This window comes from Balaenoptera physalus, assembly GCF_965194825.1.
Source record: "Balaenoptera physalus genome assembly, chromosome: 19".
NCBI lineage: Eukaryota > Metazoa > Chordata > Mammalia > Artiodactyla > Balaenopteridae > Balaenoptera > Balaenoptera physalus.
The window spans coordinates 2,121,716-2,137,516 of record NC_138900.1 but is presented as its reverse complement, the minus strand read 5'-3'; the positions used below and the strand labels follow the sequence as shown (position 1 = coordinate 2,137,516).

General features: G+C 50.2%; 1 protein-coding gene across 6 annotated transcripts in view; it reads right to left on the bottom strand.

The window, feature by feature from the left end:
- Positions 1–561: 561 nt before the first annotated feature.
- Positions 562–15,801, bottom strand: part of LOC309648252 (uncharacterized protein) — a 43,497-nt gene continuing 28,257 nt past the window's right edge. For all 6 annotated transcript variants that reach the window (XM_082436716.1, XM_082436713.1, XM_082436715.1 and 3 more), the window contains 5 exons: positions 9,072–9,163; positions 6,511–6,616; positions 4,048–4,137; positions 1,988–2,079; positions 562–867 (listed from right to left, as the gene is read on the bottom strand). In XM_082436716.1, the coding sequence (XP_082292842.1) occupies positions 685–867; positions 1,988–2,079; positions 4,048–4,137; positions 6,511–6,616; positions 9,072–9,163 (563 nt within the window). In that variant the 3' untranslated portion in view covers positions 562–684. The remainder of the gene's footprint in view (positions 868–1,987; positions 2,080–4,047; positions 4,138–6,510; positions 6,617–9,071; positions 9,164–15,801) is intronic.

Below are 15,801 nucleotides of genomic sequence, written 5' to 3'. Positions count from 1 at the left end.
GGATCAAAATGTGTAAAGACATTAGCTCAGTGCCTACCACATGGTCAGTGCTCGAAGGTTCATCATTCTAAATATTTGTGTAAAAATGGAGGTGATCCCAGTCAATGGGAGAGAGATACAGAATTGAAGAATACATTTATTCACTCATGTATTCATCACAGCCTGGCGCCACGGCTAAATTAACATAACAGACCTGGTCAGTGGTGGACATATTATCCATTCTCCTCTGCTGTAATAATAGAAGCTATTAGGTGAGCACAGGACTGCACTTCCCAGCATCTCTTGCAGCTAGATGTGGTCACGTGACTATGTTCTGGCCAATGAGGTTTGAGGAAAAGTGATCTGGGCATCTTGTAGGAGTTGCCCTTTGAAGGACTAAAGTGTTTCTTCCCCTTCCCTCATCCTCCTCCCCTTCCCCTGAGCCACAATGTGGACGGGATGTGGGGGTGAGCCCTCTCCAGCCACGTGGCACAGAGCACTAAGGTCAAAGGACCTTGGCTACCCAACTCCACGGGGATGCAACACCCCAGCCCTGGGAGTTTTACACACAGACCACAATCATGAGAGAGACATCAAGTTTGGTTTATTTAAGCAGCTGTATTTGGGGATTTTACATCACAGTAGACCAGCATGCATGATTCCAGGGTGCTGAGGCAAGAGCAGGAAGCAGAGGGACCTCAGGTATTAGGAAGCAGTGACAAAGCTGAGACAGCACAGGGGACATTCACACACCTTGATTTCACGAAACTCTAACACAGGCAGAGGCACAAAGGTGCAATTTGGGTCAGGTTTCGAAGGTTCAGGAGGAAACTGGGAATCAGAGTCAGAGTCATCCGGTTCCAAGTAATAGGTGAAGCAAACACTTGGCTGGAAGGACAGAGAACAGAGAAGAAAGAAGAGAACGTTAGTGTCACACTAGTGACATTTTGGGGTCAGATCATTCTTTGTAGTCAGGGGGGCATCCTGTACATTGCAGGATGTTGAGCACCAGCAACATCATATATTATATATATTCATATTAGAGAAAACATGCAAATAGAAAATGTGTTAACAATCGGTGGATTTGGATGACCTTTGTACTGTTTTTATAATGTCTTTGATTCTCACATTTCCTAATAAGAAAACCTCTTCAAAAGTCCTCCCTGGCACTGCTGCAGGCACTAACAGGAAAGGTGTTCTTGCGAGCATCCTGACCCTGTGCCTCCCCTGACCTCTACTCGCGGCCCCCCTGATTCCCTATCAGGGCCACTCCAAACTCCCCTCCAACCTGTTAAGAATCCCAGAGACGGAGCAGACTCCTCATTGGCTAAGGTTGAGTCACGTGCCCAGCCCGGAACCAATCACAGGGAACCCTGGCATTGCCGGCTCTGATTGGTCAGGGGCATACCTGGAGCTGGTCTGAGGATGGGATCAGACACATCCAAAGTGCATGGAGGCAGATGGTCCCCCCAAAAATCAAGTGTTTTAGCAAAAGAACGAGGAATGGTATCCAGGTGGACAAAGCCACAGCTGCCTGCCTCAGCAGGGACCGTTCCCTAATTCATTCCTTCATTTAATCAGCCCACATGTGTACAGTGCCTACCGCTGGTTACATCTGTTCTAGCCAGGGGGGGATATGTCATTGAACAACAGAACATGTTCCTACCCCTTCAGAATGAACAAGCAAATACAAGGTATGCTCTCGGTTAGCAATAATTATCTGACAAATATTCAACAAAGCTGGGGGTTGGGGCAAAACTGAACAAGGGAGGCTTCATGGAGGAGGTGACATTGGAGCAGAGGCAGGAATTAGGAAAGAGAAGGAAGCAGGAAAGAGGGCAGTATCTTCAAGGAAAACCATCCCTCACAGGTTGGGGCCACATCCTCGGGGGGGACAAGGGGCACCCAGCCACCCAAGGGTCTCTGCTGGGCAGAGAGGGTGGTGGAAGTACCTGACCTCTCAGAACCCAGGAGCCTCTGGTCAAAGGGAGGAAACAAGCAGGCTTACCATGGGACAGAATGGCAGGACTTTGAATGACAGTCTTCCCTTCATTCCAGTGGACTTCTTCCGCGGCTCACCAGGGTTCTCAGGAAGCAGGGCTGAGAGAGGAGGAAAGAGGCATGAAACCACCTTGCCCTCTGAGGCTTGAGAAACTCAATAATAATAAGATCTTCATCATGAAACCATTGACAAGAACTAACATGTGTTGAGTACTTGCTATGTGCCAGGTACGCATTTAAGTATTTTGCACATCATAGCTAAATTGAGATGGCTGCTATCATCATCCCACTTTAGAGATGAGGAAACCAAGGCACAGAGGTTAGGACACTTGCTGGAGGTTGCACACAGTGCCTGCAGACATGCATTAAATTGCATCCCGAAGGCCCACAGGGAACAGAGAGGGCATGTCAGCAAGTGAAGGGGCTGGGGTAAGACAACAGGGGGCTCTGGAGATGGTGGCAGCCTGGGGAGCCCGTGTCCAGGAGGAAGGGACAGCTGATATGCAGCTGTCTGTGGGGCTGCCTCTGCAGAAAATTGTCAGGTTTCCCCACAGAAGACAGATGTCTTGATTTAGAGTGAAATCTCCTGATATTTCAAAGCTACCAACAAATCCAGATATTCTCTTAGAAACTCCTACACTCCTGCTGGGAATGGAAATCGGTCTCTCTATGGAGGACCATTCAGTCAACCTGTCAAAATTACAAAATACACCCCTTTGATGCATCCATTTCAATTTTTAAACACATTATCATGGTTATACTCCTCCGTGTGCCATATGGCCCAACTATAATCCTACCTCTACTTGCATATATTGTCATCCTCAAAGACTGGGAATAACCCAAATGGCCACCTGTACGAACCAGGTTAAATAAATTAGAACACAGGACAGACAGACCATGGAATGCCAGGCAGCTGGAACGCAAACTGGGCATGTTGTGGAGAAGGGTCCCCAAGATGGACAGGGGACACAGTGCTTAAGGTCAAAGACCCCGAGGCCAGACGCTTCAAGTCCCAGCATGAGCTAATCATTCATCCTTGTCACCCCTCAGATTTCCCATCTGCAAAATGGGGTAATCACTCTCCTTACCTCACAGAGTTGTGAAGCACGAGTGATTGGGTGCTTGGAAAGCATTGGGACGGTGACTGGAAGATACTAAGTGCCAGGTCAGAATTAAATGAAACAAGACAAAATGGGAACTGGCAGTGGCATATACAGTACACACAGTACATCAGACATAAATACATAGTAACAGGTACATACACATCCTTGTCTGTATGAGTGAGCATAGAACATTCTGGAAGATTGGACAAGAAGCTGGAAAGTAGCCACCTCTGGTAAGGGAGTAGCTAGCTAAAAAAGTGGCCTGTATCTTGTTTTGTATGATGGTTACACACAGCTATAGATGTGATGAAATACAAGTAAAAACACACATGGATTGTGCCAATATCCATGGGCTAGTTTTGATGTTGTACTATCATCATATAAAATAAAAATACTGGGGGAAATGGGTTGAAGTGTCCATGGAACTTCTATGTACTATTATGGCAACTTCTTGTGAATATAAAATTATTGCAAAGTAAGATGTTTTAGAAAGGAAGCATCACAACAAAACCAACAGCCCTCATTCACGTGTCCAAGCTACCCGCAGGATCCACAGGCTTCACAGGAATCACCCCACTCCTGCCAACCCTCTCTGCCAACTCCTTGGGTCAGGCCTCCTTCATCTTCCGCCTGAATGACCCTGCAGTTCCTGACTTGGCGACTAGATGCAGGGCCAGTCCAGGCAGGTATCTGGGCCACAAAATGGAGCCCAGATTAATTCCAGCTCCCACGAGACACCCCTGCAGGCTCTGAGCAGGGGAGAGACAGGACCCACTGACATGAGGGGATGTCAGGGAGGTTCCATCCTGGGAGCCGCTCAGGGCCCTCCCTTCCCAGGAAGAGCAACTAGGAGATATTTGGGGTTGGGATCAGTCTTCAGGGTCAACCTTTCCTCATCAGCCTTACTCTGGAGGCTCTCCCCATTCCCACCTGCCCACAGGTTTCCACCCCATGTGTGTCTCACCTCCTTTCTCGGGCGGCTTGGTCTGCACCTCCTCCGTTTCCTGGCCCTCGATGGTGCTGAGAGGTAGCATCGTGACACCACAGCTGCTCCCTACGGACAGGAGACCAGAGCAGTCAATGCCTGGGCTGGGGACCCAGATGGCCCGGGTGTGAACCCCAGCACCACTCTCAGATGTCGGATGGACTCAGACAGCTCCATCCCCTCCCCAAGTCTCCAGGTCCCCAACATCCAAGGGGAGTGTTGGCAATGCCTGCCTCCTAGAGCTGCTTCCAAGGCCCAGTGTGTGGTTTGGGGAGAGCGATTGCCATGGTGCCCCTTTAAGGAAAAGAAGAAATATTATGACACAGAGTGCTGGGAATCATAGGTGAAGGTCAGTTAACTGGGTATCAAAAGGGCCTCTGGAGTCTGGCATACAGCAGGCTCTCAATAAGTGCACCTCATGGTCAGCATTCCCAGTGCTGTATTTCAGGGATGTCCTAAGGCTATAAGTGATTAACTTGGCAGCTTAACCAAGTGATTCAGACCAGAACATCACTTCCCTGACCTCGGGGGCCCCTTCTGGTACAGGATGCTTAAGTGACTGCCTCTCAGGACTGCTGTGAAGATGAGGGAGCCGGTCCACAGACCCCTCACCACAGCCCCCGGGGAGGGGCCAGCACTGCAGCAAGTGTGCCTAGCAGCAGACTCAGCTGTGGGGTCCTGGGACCCGCCCCACCCTCGCTTTACCCTCGGCAGAACTTCAGCCTGTGTGTCTGGAGGGTGCACTGGGGGTATTCCAACCTGCCAGTCACTAGCTGAGAGATCTCAAGGATCAAGTTTGCCAGATTTAACAACAATATTACAACAAATACACAGCAAACTGAGATTTGAATTTGAGACAGGCAAATCATATTTTAGCATGATAGGTCCCAAACACCTCATGGTAAATGTCTACATAAAAATCATTTATTTAATATATGAAGTTATGTTTAAGAATACCCAAGTGTCATGAAATATTTGGGACATAATTATACCCAAAGGTAATTCATTATTTGTCTGAAATTCAAATTTAAGTAAGCATCCTGTATTTTACCTGGCAAGCCCCATTTCAGAGGTTCTTTAACCTCTTGTGCTGTCAGCTTTCCTCTCCAGAAAAATGAGTAAACTTAATTATTAAACATGAGGATTAAATATGATTAAACACACACACATACATACACACTGACAACACACTATCTGGAAAATTAGAGTCAACACCTCTTCCTGTAAACCTTTTTAAGAAGCATAAGATGCAATCACAGACTCTCACTCGTAATCATGCAAATACAAGATGCATCAATTTGTGGGAACACCCAGCCAGACAGGCACACACACAATTGTTGGAAACACACATTTTCAGATGAACACTGAGGAAACCAGGGCATGACCATGCAAGCACACCTGCAGACAGGCTCCAGGGAAACTCTGAGACCCCCGCCACTCAGGCGGGCAGGCCAGCTAGTTAGTACTGAACGCCCTGCTCACACAAAGTCCTGGACGTACGTGCGCGCGCGCGCAAACACAGACACACACAGACACACACACACACGCACACACACACACCCTCCGGCCACCCACAAACGCAGACTCACAGGCTGAAACTACACATCACCCTCTCCAACATAATTTCCCTCTGCCTACACCCGGGGCCCACGCTCATTCTCCCCCAGGGCCCATCCGCAGTGGCCGCCGCTCTACGATAAGCGCGCCCAGCACACCCCCGGCCCCCACCCGCAGCACGCAGGCGCACAGAAGCGCTGGAGGCTCAAAACCTGTTTTCCAAGCGCCCTTTTCATCTGCTAACCTGCTTATGCGTCCTTAGTGAACCCCCAACCCATCTGGAGGGACTCCCCGCCCCTCCCGACCGCCCAAACTACCCTCTGGATTGTCCCCCAAATCATTTTCCTATGTTCCATTAAGCGAATTCGTTACCTGACCCCCTGATACCCAACTGACCTTTGTGGTGTGCAGAGCAAACCTGTTCCGCCCGCCTCCTCCATCCAACTACAAAGTCCCCCGTCCGCCCCTCCTGCCCCCTAAACCTCAGGACCAGGACCCGGGCGCCTCCCCCACCTGTCCTGGACGGAGTCCCCGCCACCCCTACTACTGACACCCCAGCCTCCTCTGTCCCCTCCACTCTTCCCTCCTCCCAGAGGCCAGAGAAATCTTGGAGTCGCCCCGCGGCGACTGAGGACCTGAGCGTCCCGACCGCCCTCAGGGGAGACGCGGGCTCCTCAAGGGGCCCCACCGCGCGCACCATCGGGTCTCAGGGGCTCCTAGGCAGCAGCTCCTGCGCCCCACTCCCCAGAATTCACCCGCGCGTCCTCCCTGGGCGCGCCGCCCTCCCCGCGGAGACCCCGCAGCGCCGTCCCGCCGCCCCCCGCCCCGCGCTGCGCCCCCCGCCCCATGGCGCACACCCTTCGGAGCTGCGGCCGCGGGACTGACCTCCGGACCCGGGTTCCGGCTGCGCCGCTGGGCAGGAGCGGGCGGGCTTGCTCAGTGCTTGTCCTTGGCGCCCGCGCAGCGCTGGCTCCGAAGATGTCCAGGGAATCTGTGGACAAACTCGGAGGAATGAACAGAGCTGAGTCGCTGAGCGTCACGCAAAGCACCCCCCGCCATCCCCGGCCCCAAACACAAGTCAGGTGGTTAAAACAGTCTCTGACACCAGCACAGGTTTCAGAGTGTTCCCTTCAATTTCATTATTGGGGGAGGTCGGGGGCCTCCTCATCCTCGTTGGTTAGAGAAACCGATATAAAAGGTCGCCAATGGCACGTTTTAGGTGGAAGAGAATCAGTTGTTCAGCTAATAAGGGTAAGTAGTGTTTCTTAAACTTCTTACTGGAATATGAAGAAACACACGCCACACACATAAACACACATGTATGTAGCATGTGTGCTGGGCCCAAACACAAAATACCTTTTACACGGCATCACAGTCACAGCAGTTTGTTTCCCTCCTTCTTCCAACTATTCTCACACTTTCACCCGTATTGATTTCAGTCTGGCATCTATTCAAAGCAAGATCAGTCACCTTTGTTGTCAAGGATGTCGTGGCGAATAGTTTAGCCTTTGTGCACCATCAGGTCTGTGTCACAGCTACTGGACTTTGCAGGAAAGCAGCCCAGACTCTACCTAAGGATGGACGTGGCTGTGCTAATGAGCCCTTATTCACACTACAGGCTGTGGGCTGCATGGCCAGAGTCTGCCCACTCCTGACCTAGAGAATCTTCTGTGCCAGCTCCTGCAGCAGATGAAGCCAAGCTGCTCTCTGGCAAAAGAGCAGTTTGGGCAGAAATGTGAACAGATACACTTTGTTGCTTTTCTTTTAAAAAAGAAATACTTTATGAAGATATGGATCCTGAGAACCAAAAGAGTGTAATCTAAAAATAGCCATTGAGTCTTGATTATGTACAAAATTTGAAATAACAACCTTAAAATAAAAAAGCTCTCACCAAGCCCATATCCTCACTTTCTGGTGGCTACACTGTGTGATAATTCTGATAATATAAGATATCTAACCCAGTCCTGAGACAGAACCTTCTGTGACCATGGCAATGTTCTGTATCTGCAGTGTCCAGTATGGTAGCCACTGGCCACATTTGGCCACTGAAACCTGCCCTGAGCGGCCAAGAAACCGTGTTTTGAATTTTTTTCAAGATTGATTCATTGACATTGAAGTAGCCTCATGCAGTTAGTTAGTGATTACTGTGTTGCAGAGCAAGAAAATTATACCTGAATTCCTGCTCAAATGCAAGACACGGCATCAATTAGATGGTATTCCAGAGATCATAGCTACCCTGAACCTCACTGGGGGAAAAGATAAAAAACAACCACATACAACAACAACAAAAAACATTAGTATGTGGCAGGATGTGACTCTGGACTTCAAAACCACACTATATAAGAGAATATTCTATTTCTAAGGTGATACACACTGAGGTATATATATATATATATATATATATATATATATATATATATATATATATATATATAACATACATATTATATTTACAAGAGAAAACATACCAACAGAAAAATATTAACAATTGGTGAATTTGGATGATCTTTGTACTGCTTTGCAAAATCTGTGACTCTTACATTCTTTTCTAATAACATTTCTAGAGAGTCCTCCCTGGCACTGCTGCAGGCACTAATAGGAAAGGTGTTCTTGAGAGTATCCTGACCCTGTGCCTCCCCTGACCTCTCCCCGTGGCCCCCCTGGTTCTGCATCAGGGCTGCTCCAAAAACTCCCCTCCCACCTGTTAAGAATCCCAGAGACAGAGCAGCCGCCTCATTGGTCAAGGTTGAGTCACCTGCCCAGCCTGGAACAATCACAGGGAACCTTGGCATTGCTGGCTCTGATTGGTCAGGGGCATACCTGGAGCTGGTCTGAGGATGGGATCAGATCCATCCGAAGGGCATGGAGACAGGTGGTCCCCCAAGAAAAACCAAGGGTGTTAGTAGGAGAAGGAGGAATGGTGTCCAGGTGGACAAAGCCACAGCTGCCTACGCAGGAGGGACCCTTACGTAATTCACTCCCTCACTTAATCAGCCCATGTGTATACAGTGCGTAAGGCTGGTTACATCTGTTCTAGGCAAGGGGATATGCCATTGAACAACAGAGGAGGTTCCTGCTCCCAAGAACCACTTTAGTAGGGAACACAGATGATGAACACACAGATACAGGTATGCTCTCAGGTAGCAATAATAATGCTGAAGAAATTGAGCAAAGCAAGGGGTTAGAGAGAAATGAGGCAAAAGTGAGCAAGGGAGGCTTCATGGAGGAGGTGACATTGGAGCAGAGGCAGGAATTAGGAAAGAAAAGAAGGCAGGAAAGCAGGCAGCATCTTCAAGGAAAACTGTCCCCCACAGGATGGGGCCACATTTGGGATGAGGGAGGGACAAGGGGCACACAGCCACCCAAGGGTCTCTGCTGGGCAAAGCAAGTTCCTGGTCTCTCAGAACTCAGGAGTCTGGTGAAAGGGAGGAAACAAGCAGACTTACCACAGGACAGAACGGCAGGACCCTGAATAACATTGTTCCCTTCATTCTGATGGGCTTCTTTGGTGGAGCATCAGGGTTCTCAGAAAGCAGGACTGAGGGAGGAGGAAAGAGGCATGAGGCCATCTTGCCCTCTGAGGCTTGAGAAACTCAATAATAATAAAATCTTCATTATGAAACCATTGTCAAGAGCTAATATGTGTGGAGTAGTTTCCTTGTGCCAGGCACGCATTTAAGTATTTTACACATCATAGCTTATTTGGTTGTTCATAATATCTCTCTGAGATGGCTACTCTCATCATCCCACTTTAGAGATGAGGAAACCAAAGCACAGATAAGTTAGGACACTTGCTGGAGGTTGCACAGCAGTGCCTGCAGACATGCATTAAATTTCAGCCAAAGGTCCACAGGGAAAAGACAGGGAATGCCAGTGAGTGAAGGGGCTGGGGGAAGACAACAGGGGCATCCAGGCCACAAAAAGGAGCCCAAATTCATTCAGCTCCCAGGAGATCCCTGCAGCCTCTGAGTAGGGCAGTGACAGGATGCACTGATATCAGGTGATGTCTGGGGGTTCCATCCTGGGAGCCCCTCAGGGCCCTCCCTCCCCAGGAAGAGCCTGCGGGGGATATTTGGGGTTGGGATCAGTCTTCAGGGTCAACACTTCCCCATCAACCTTACCATGCAGACCCTCCCCTCTCCCAACTGCCCACGATTTTCCACCCCATGTGTGTCTCACCTCCTTTCTCCGGCGGCTTGGTCTGCACCTCCTCTGTTTCCTGGCCCTCGATGGTGCTGAGAGGTAGCATCGTGACACCACAGCTGCTCCCTATGGACAGGAGACCAGAGCAGTCAGTGCCTGGGCTGGGGACCCAGATGGCCCGGGTGTGAACCCCAGCACTTCTCTCAGGTGTCAGAGGGACTCAGACGGCTCCCCAAGTCTTGAGATCCCCAACATCCAAGGGGAGTGTTGGCAATGCCTCCCTCTAGTGTTCTTCCAAGGCCCAGTGTGTGATGTGGGGAGAGTGATTGCCACGGTGCCTAGCAAGGGCAAGGGCAGAGACCACGGGTCTGGGGTTTCTAATCCTTTAAGAAAAACAAGAAATATTATGACACGAAGTGCTGGGACCCTGAAGGTGAATGTCAGTTAACTGGATATCAAAAGGGCCTCTGGTGTCTGGCATATACAGCAAGCACTGGGCTTCTGGTGTCTGGCATACAGTAGGCACTAAATAAGCACACTCATGGCCAGCATTCCCAGTGCTGTATTTCAGCCTGGTCCTAAGGCTACACTGCAGCTTGACCAAATGGTTCAGACCAGGACCTCTCTTCCCTGTCCTTGGAGGCCTCTTCTGGTACAGGATGCTTAAGTGACTGCCTCTCAGGACTGCTGTGAAGACGAGGGGGCCGGTCCACAGACCCCTCACCACAGTCCCTGGGGAGCGGCCAGCACTGCTGCAACGGTGCCTAGCAGCAGGCTCAGCTGTGGGGTCCTGGGGCCCCGCCTCCACCCCAGCTTAACCCTGGGCAGGACTTGGGCCAGTGTGTCTGGAGGGTGCACTGAGGGGTTCCAGCCTGCCGGTCACTAGCCGAGAGATCTCAAGGATCAAGCTCGCCAGATTTAACAACAACAAGATTACAAGAAATACACAGCAAACTGAGATTTGAATTTCAGATACACAAATCATTTTTTAGTATAAGTATGTTCAAACACTGCCTGGGGCATGTCTACATAAAAATCATTTTTTATTTAATTTTCTAAATTATGTTTAAGTATAGGCAAGTCCCATGAAATATTTGGGACATGCTTATACCCAAAGGTAATTCATTATTTGTCTAAAGTTTAAATTTAAGAAACCATCCTGTATTTTACCTGGCAAGCCCCGATTCTGGGGTTATTTAACCTCTTGTGCTGTCAGTTTTCCCCTCCATGAAAATGAAGACTATAAATGATTAAACATGAGGATTAAATATGATTAAATACGCACATACACTCAGAACATATTATCTGGTAACTTAGAGTCAACACCTCTCCCTCTAAGCCTTTTTAAGAAGCATGAGACCCATCACAGACCCTCACACATAATCGTGCAAATACAAGGTGCATCAAAGAGCGGGAACACCTGGCCAGATAAACACACACACAATTGTTGGAAACACACATTTTCAGATGAACACTGGGGAAACCAGGGCATGACCACGCAAGCACACCTGCAGACAGGCTCCAGGGAAACTCAGAGACCCCCGCCTACCCCGTGGACAGGCGTGCTTGTCAATACTGAATGCCCTCCTCACAGGCAGTCCTGGACATACACACACACACACACACACACACACACACACACACACACACTCGGGGCACACACAACTGCAGACGCAGAAGCTGAAAATACACGTCACCCTCTCCAACACAGTTTCCCTCTGGCTGACACCCAGGGCCCACCCCCAGTTTCACCCAGGGTCCATCCCCCCGAGGCTGCCCCTCAAAGATGCGCGCCCCAAACAGGCTCCCTGCCCCCACCCGCAGCACGCAGGCGCACAGAAGCGCTGGAGGCTCAAAAGCTGTTTTCCAAAGGCCCTTCTCATCTGCAAACCTCTTATGCGTCTCAGCGAACCCCCCAACACAACCGGAGGGGCTCCCCCCGCTCCTCATCCCTCAAACTACCCTCGGGACCCCCCGCAGTATCATTTTCCGATTCTCTACTTGGCCGGTTCGCTACCTGACCCCCCGATAGATACCCGAGCGGCCTCTCTGGTGTGCAGAGCAAACCTGTTCCGCCCGCCTCCTCCATCCAACTACAAAGTCCCCCGTCCGCCCCTCCTGCCCCCTAAACCTCAGGACCAGGACCCGGGCGCCTCCCCCACCTGTCCTGGACGGGGTCCCCGCCACCCCTACTACTGACACCCCAGCCTCCTCTGTCCCCTCCACTCTTCCCTCCTCCCAGTGGCCAGAGAAATCCTCGGACCTGGAGTCGCCCCGCGGCTCACGAGGACCTGAGCGTCCCGACCGCCCTCAGGGGAGACGCGGGCTCCTCAAGGGGCCCCACCGCGCGCACCGTCGGGTCTCAGGGGCTCCTAGGCAGCAGCTCCTGCGCCCCACTCCCCAGAATTCACCCGCGCGTCCTCCCTGGGCGCGCCGCCCTCCCCGCGGAGACCCCGCAGCGCCGTCCCGCCGCCCCCCGCCCCGCGCTGCGCCCCCGCCCCATGGCGCACACCCTTCGGAGCTGCGGCCGCGGGACTGACCTCCGGACCCGGGTTCCGGCTGCGCCGCTGGGCAGGAGCGGGCGGGCTTGCTCAGTGCTTGTCCTTGGCGCCCGCGCAGCGCTGGCTCCGGAGATGCCCGGGGACGCGGTGGACAAACTCGCGCGAATGAACAGGGCTGAGCTGCTCGGCGACACGCACACCCCCCAACCCCCGCCCGCAAACACAAGTCAGGTGGTTAAAACTGTCTCTGACACCAGCACAGGCGTCAGAGTGTTCGCTGCGATTCCGTTGTTAGTGGGGAGGGTCGGGGGCCTCTTCGCCTCGTTCGTTAGGGAAAGCAATTTAGGAGGTCGCCCTGGGCAGGTTTTCAGTGGTTGAGAATTACTTGTGCAGGTAATAAGAGTACGTAGTATTTCTAAACTTGTTCTTCGAATATGAGCAAACACACGCCACACACGGAGGAACACAGGTATGTAGCATGTGCCCTGGAGTCAGACACAAAATGTCTTTTACACGGTGCATCACAGGTGCAATAGTTCACGATTTTCCCTCCTTTTTCTAACCATTCTCACACCTTCTCCCGTATTGATTTCAGTTTGGCATCTATTCGAAGCAAGGTCAGTCACCTTTCTTGTCAAGGATGTCATGGCAAATACTTTAGAATTCTGGGCCATCGGGTCTGTGTAGCAGCTACTCCGCTTTGCATGAAAGCAGCCCGGACGTTAGGTAAGGAATGGGTGTACTTGTGGCAACGAGCCCTTATTTACACAACAGACTGGGAGCTGGATGACCAGAGTCTGCCCACCCCTGACCTAGAGAATGTTTTGTTCCAGACCCTGGAGTAAATAAAGCCAAGAAGTTCCTGTAAAAAGTGTTGTTTGGACAGAAATGTGAACACATATACTTTAAAAAAAAAAGAAATATTTTATGAAAATTTGAATCCTGTGACTTGAAAGAGTGTAATATAAAAATAAGAATAGATTCTTGATATATGTGCAAAATTTGAAATAGCAACCTTTAAAAACACCTCTCATAAGCCTCGGGTTTCTCTTCTACAAATTGGGGATCATATTTGTTCCTATTTCACAGGACTCTGGTGAAGGTTACATAAGATCTTCTATGCTCAGCACCATACCTGACAGGTGGAAAGTGCCCAGGAAATGTTAGCACTTATCCAACATTATCAGTAACCGACTGGTTAATCTGCCCCAGGCAGAGGGGTTGTCCTGCGGGCAGGGCACTGGCCACGCTGAGACTCAAACTGCCCAGAGGACCGTGCATGGAGCCAAGAGTCTCCAAGAGCCATTGACAAGATGTTCCATCTGGCTGTGCTTCTTCAGTCTCTCACAGCACCAAGCCCACATCCTCACTTTCTGGGGGCTACACTTTGTGATAATTCTGTTAGCCTACAAGATTTAAAGCAGTCCTGAGACAGACCATTCTGTGACTTTGGAAATTTTCTGTATCTGCACTGTCCAGTGCAGTAGCCACTGGCCACGTTTGGCCACGGAAGCGTTCATGGAGCAGCCGAGAAACTCTGTTTTGAATGTTATACAAGATTGATTCGTTTACACTGAAGTGGCCTCATGCAGCTAGTTAGTGATTACTGTGTTGGAGAGCAAGAAAATTATACCTGAATTCCTTCTCAAATGCAATTCTCTGTAATGATACTATTGACATTGACATTTGGGGCCGGAACATTCTCTGTGCAGGGGGTTTCCTGGTGCATTGCACCATGTTTAGAGGATCCTTGGTCTCTATCGATTACAACCTAGTAGCAACACCAATTTTGGACAACCAGAAATAGCCCCAAACTTGCAGGGAAATTCCAGGAGGGGGCGGTGGAGTATCACCCCAAATGAGAACGTCTGGTCTACCAGAAAACTTCTGAGCAGAACTGAAGGAAACCTCCACCCACATAGGTTCCCTCATTTTACCTGCACTGGGGGTTGTGCGTGCATTCCAGCTAAAGGTCTTTTCACACCGGGAGAGTTTACAGTCTTTTCCAACATGAATTTTCTGGTGGGGCGTCAGGGAGGAGACCTGCCCGAAGGACCCCACCTTTGGTGCATGCACACGGCTTCCCTGCAGTGTGGAATTTCCTGTGATTATTAAGAGTCGGGTCATCGGTGAAAGCTTTCCCACACTCAGGACACCTGTAGGGTTTCTATCTGGGAAGCATGCTCTGATGTCTCTGAACACTTGACTTACACAGGAAGTCTTTCCTCATCCCTCACACTGATAACATATCCTCCCAGAGACTTTTCTGACTCTTGAGGAGGGCTACCTGGCAGGTGGAGGCTCTCCCACATTCCTGGCTTCCTTCCCAGGTGCCTGGCTGGTGAATCCTCTTGTGTTCTGACAGGTGGGAGTCGATGCATGTTGGGGATATGATCACAATCCTGCCTTGTGTTAGGTTGCAAACATGGCCCCAGTTTTTTACCCTCCCCCATGTCCAAACCTGTTGCCCCCTAAGTGTGTAGTGCCCTCCTCTTCTGAATTTGCACTTGGCCATGAAATTGCTTTGGCCAAAGGGATGTGGCAAAATGTGATTCAAGCAGAAGCTTGAAAAGTATTTGTGAAACTGGTATTTGTTTCTCTCTTGTGCCTCTACCACTGCCATGAAGATGAACATGCCCAGGCAAGCCTGCTGGAGGATGAAAGATACCTGGAGTAGGGCCAGGTCTCCCCAGTGCCCCAAGAGAAGCCAGCCTAGGTGAGCTGAGGACCAGTGTCCACCAGGCATCTGGAGGAGCCCAGAAACCTCAGCAGAGCCACCTCCACGACCCCTTGTGGCTGTTGCTCCTGAAGTTTGCCAACTAAAGGATGTTGCCCACCGTTCCGTACCACCTACAGTTCACCCTGAAAGGAATTCAGGGTTAAGACCCGGGTGAGGCACTCTATGCTCTGAGGAAAGTGGCAGAAATGGCCCTCTGAATGCAGCTTTTTTGGCCCTTTCCTGTTTGTCCATTTCTGTTCCCCTCTAACCTTAAAAGAACCTAATTATAGGAATGAGATCACTAAGCAATTGAAACCAACTCCTGACTTATGCTCTCCTGAATGCACATCATGCCTTGTCTAACCTGTCGATTCTTTTCCTAGATAAAAAGAAGTATGACTAGCTCTCTACCCCAAGTAGCGCCCCTAAGCAATCCTGCAGGCAGATCACGTGGGCAAGATAACATCTGAAGAGAGACTCAGCCAGTTCTGCATGCAATGGAGAATGATGCAGAACCCAACCTCCTGCCTCGATGATTCACTGAGATTCCTCCATTTTTTCCTTTTAAAACTGTCAAGGCTGAACAGAATCTTTGGGGTTGGTCCGTGGACATGAGTCCACCATCTCCCCAGATTGTCAGCTTTCCTGATTAAAGCACCTTTCCTTTCTATTGACACTTGCCTCTTTAATTATTAGCTTATGAGCGGCAAGTGGCCAAACCTGGGTTTGGTTACACCTCAGACATTAGATATGTTCAGGAGAAAATAATATAACCCAAGATTCTTTGATTCTCCCATACTTAGAAAAGCACTA